This window comes from Nannospalax galili, unplaced genomic scaffold, assembly GCF_000622305.1.
Source record: "Nannospalax galili isolate Female #2095 unplaced genomic scaffold, S.galili_v1.0 scaffold833, whole genome shotgun sequence".
Classification (NCBI taxonomy): domain Eukaryota; kingdom Metazoa; phylum Chordata; class Mammalia; order Rodentia; family Spalacidae; genus Nannospalax; species Nannospalax galili.
Window position 1 is genome coordinate 635,137 of NW_008333374.1, and position 2,107 is coordinate 637,243.

Consider the following 2,107-nt stretch of genomic DNA (forward strand, 5'->3'; position numbering starts at 1 on the left):
GCCAGGCAGGATGGTTCACAGCTGTAATCCCATCACTTGGGAGGCTGAGGCAGGAGAATTGAGAGTTTGAAGCCAGGCTGGGCTACATACAGCAAGAACATGGTGGTTTTGTTTTGTTTTTAAAGAGTGGGCTGAAGACGTGGCTTGGGCATTAAGAGCACTTGCTGTTCTTCCAGAAGACCTGGGTTTGCTTCCTAGCACCCAGTGGTGGCCCTATCTCCCTCTTCCAGCTGTTTCAGGCACTATATCCATACCAGTATATGTACAGGCAATCAAAACACATAAACAAGTCATTAAAAGATAAAAAGAGAAGTGAAAAGGGGTGGGGGGGCAACTCTGGATGCAGGTGCCTAAGTGTGTGTCCCAGATGTGCTGCTTGGTATGTGAGTTCAGTCAGTGACCTGACCTCTCTGTGCCTCAGTCTTAAAGGGCCCTAAAGGCCCCAGATGCATAAGCCCGCCCTAGATGCTTAGCAGGTCGCCTGTTACCAGGTCAGTAGTGCATGGGGATTGACAGGCTGTGAGGATGGAAGAGGAGGGCTGGGATTGCTCTGACCTCTGCTCTCTCCTGACCCCAGATGACTTCCGGATCTTCTGTGGGGATCTGGGCAACGAGGTGAACGATGACATCTTGGCACGTGCCTTTAGCCGCTTCCCATCCTTCCTTAAGGCTAAGGTGATCCGTGACAAGCGCACAGGCAAGACCAAGGGCTATGGCTTTGTCAGCTTCAAGGACCCCAGTGACTATGTGCGTGCCATGCGAGAGATGAATGGTAGGTGAGGCCTCCCCTGAGGATAGTGGGTATGGTAGGTCCCACTAAACCTCATTCCCTGTGTCTAACCTTGAACCCTCCATCCCCACAGGGAAGTACGTGGGCTCACGCCCCATCAAACTTCGCAAGAGCATGTGGAAGGACCGGAACCTGGATGTGGTTCGAAAGAAGCAGAAGGAAAAGAAAAAGTTGGGCCTCAGATAGGGTCTGTGGCTGGGCACCCCATCACCGTGCTGGCTCCTCCCCACAGCTGTCTTTGGAAAATCCCAGCTGTGCACTCACCCATCACCAGTTTCAATAAATTTACCTTCATTTCCAACCCTGGCTGGATCTAGAAGCACTCTGGAGACAGGGCCTGGTACACCCCACTTGAGATCCTGGAGCTTTGAAAGTTTACCATGCACACATCCACATGCACAATTTAGAGCCTCTCTTGTGTGCCCATTTTATTATTTGTGTGTGTAGCCTCTGTAAGAACAGCAGAGGACAACTTATTAGAGTAGGTTCTCTCCTTCCACCATGTGAGTTCTGGGGATGAAACTCATGTCATCATGCTTGGTAGCAAGCATCATTACTCACTGAGCCATCTTGCCATTGCCCTCTTTTGGTTTTGTCAGACAGGATCTTATATCCCTGGCTGGCCTCAAACTCTAGGATTACATGCCTGTGCTCATACCCAGTTTTTGTAGTGTTGGGGATTGAACACAGGGCCTCTTGCATGCTAGGTAGGCACTCTGCCATCTGAGCCTAATCTTCAGCTTCTCGCCTCTTAATCTCTGGAGCTTGGGAGTTGGAGAGATGACTCAGCAGTTAAGAACACTTGCTGTTCTTCCAGAGGACCCGAGTTTGATTCCCAGTACCCACATGGTAACAACTGTAACTCCAGTTCCAAGGGATCCAACACCCTCTTCTGGCCTCTGCAGGCTTTGCACAACACTGGTGTACTTGCATACATGCCGGCAATACTCATACACATAAAACAATAATAAAATCTCTGAAGGTCATGCTGAGTGTCACCATTCCAGCTAAGGAACTGGTGCTGTGGTCAAAGGGTGCCAGGGTCGGGGCTGGGGAGATGGCTCAGCAGTTGAGAGAACTGGTTGTTCTTTCAGAAGACCTGGGTTCATATCCCAGCACCCACATGGCAGCTAACAACTGTCCCTAACTCTAGTTCCAGGGGATCTGACAGCCTCTTCTGACCTCCTCTGGCATTGCATGACACAAGTGCACTTACCTACATGCAGACAATACATGCATACACATAAAATTTAAAAAACACTTCTTGCAGAAGACCTGGGTTTGAATCCCAGCACCCACATGGCAGCTAACAACTGT

At 50.0% G+C, this 2,107-nt stretch overlaps 1 protein-coding gene across 2 annotated transcripts in view; it reads left to right on the forward strand.

Annotated features, from left to right (window-relative positions):
- The window catches only part of Rbm42 (RNA binding motif protein 42), an 11,416-nt gene extending 10,325 nt beyond the window's left edge, over window positions 1-1,091 (forward strand). For both annotated transcript variants that reach the window (XM_008828028.1, XM_008828031.2), the window contains 2 exons: window positions 578-772; window positions 864-1,091. In XM_008828028.1, the coding sequence (XP_008826250.1) occupies window positions 578-772; window positions 864-976 (308 nt within the window). In that variant the 3' untranslated portion in view covers window positions 977-1,091. The remainder of the gene's footprint in view (window positions 1-577; window positions 773-863) is intronic.
- The last annotated feature ends 1,016 nt before the right edge of the window (window positions 1,092-2,107 follow it).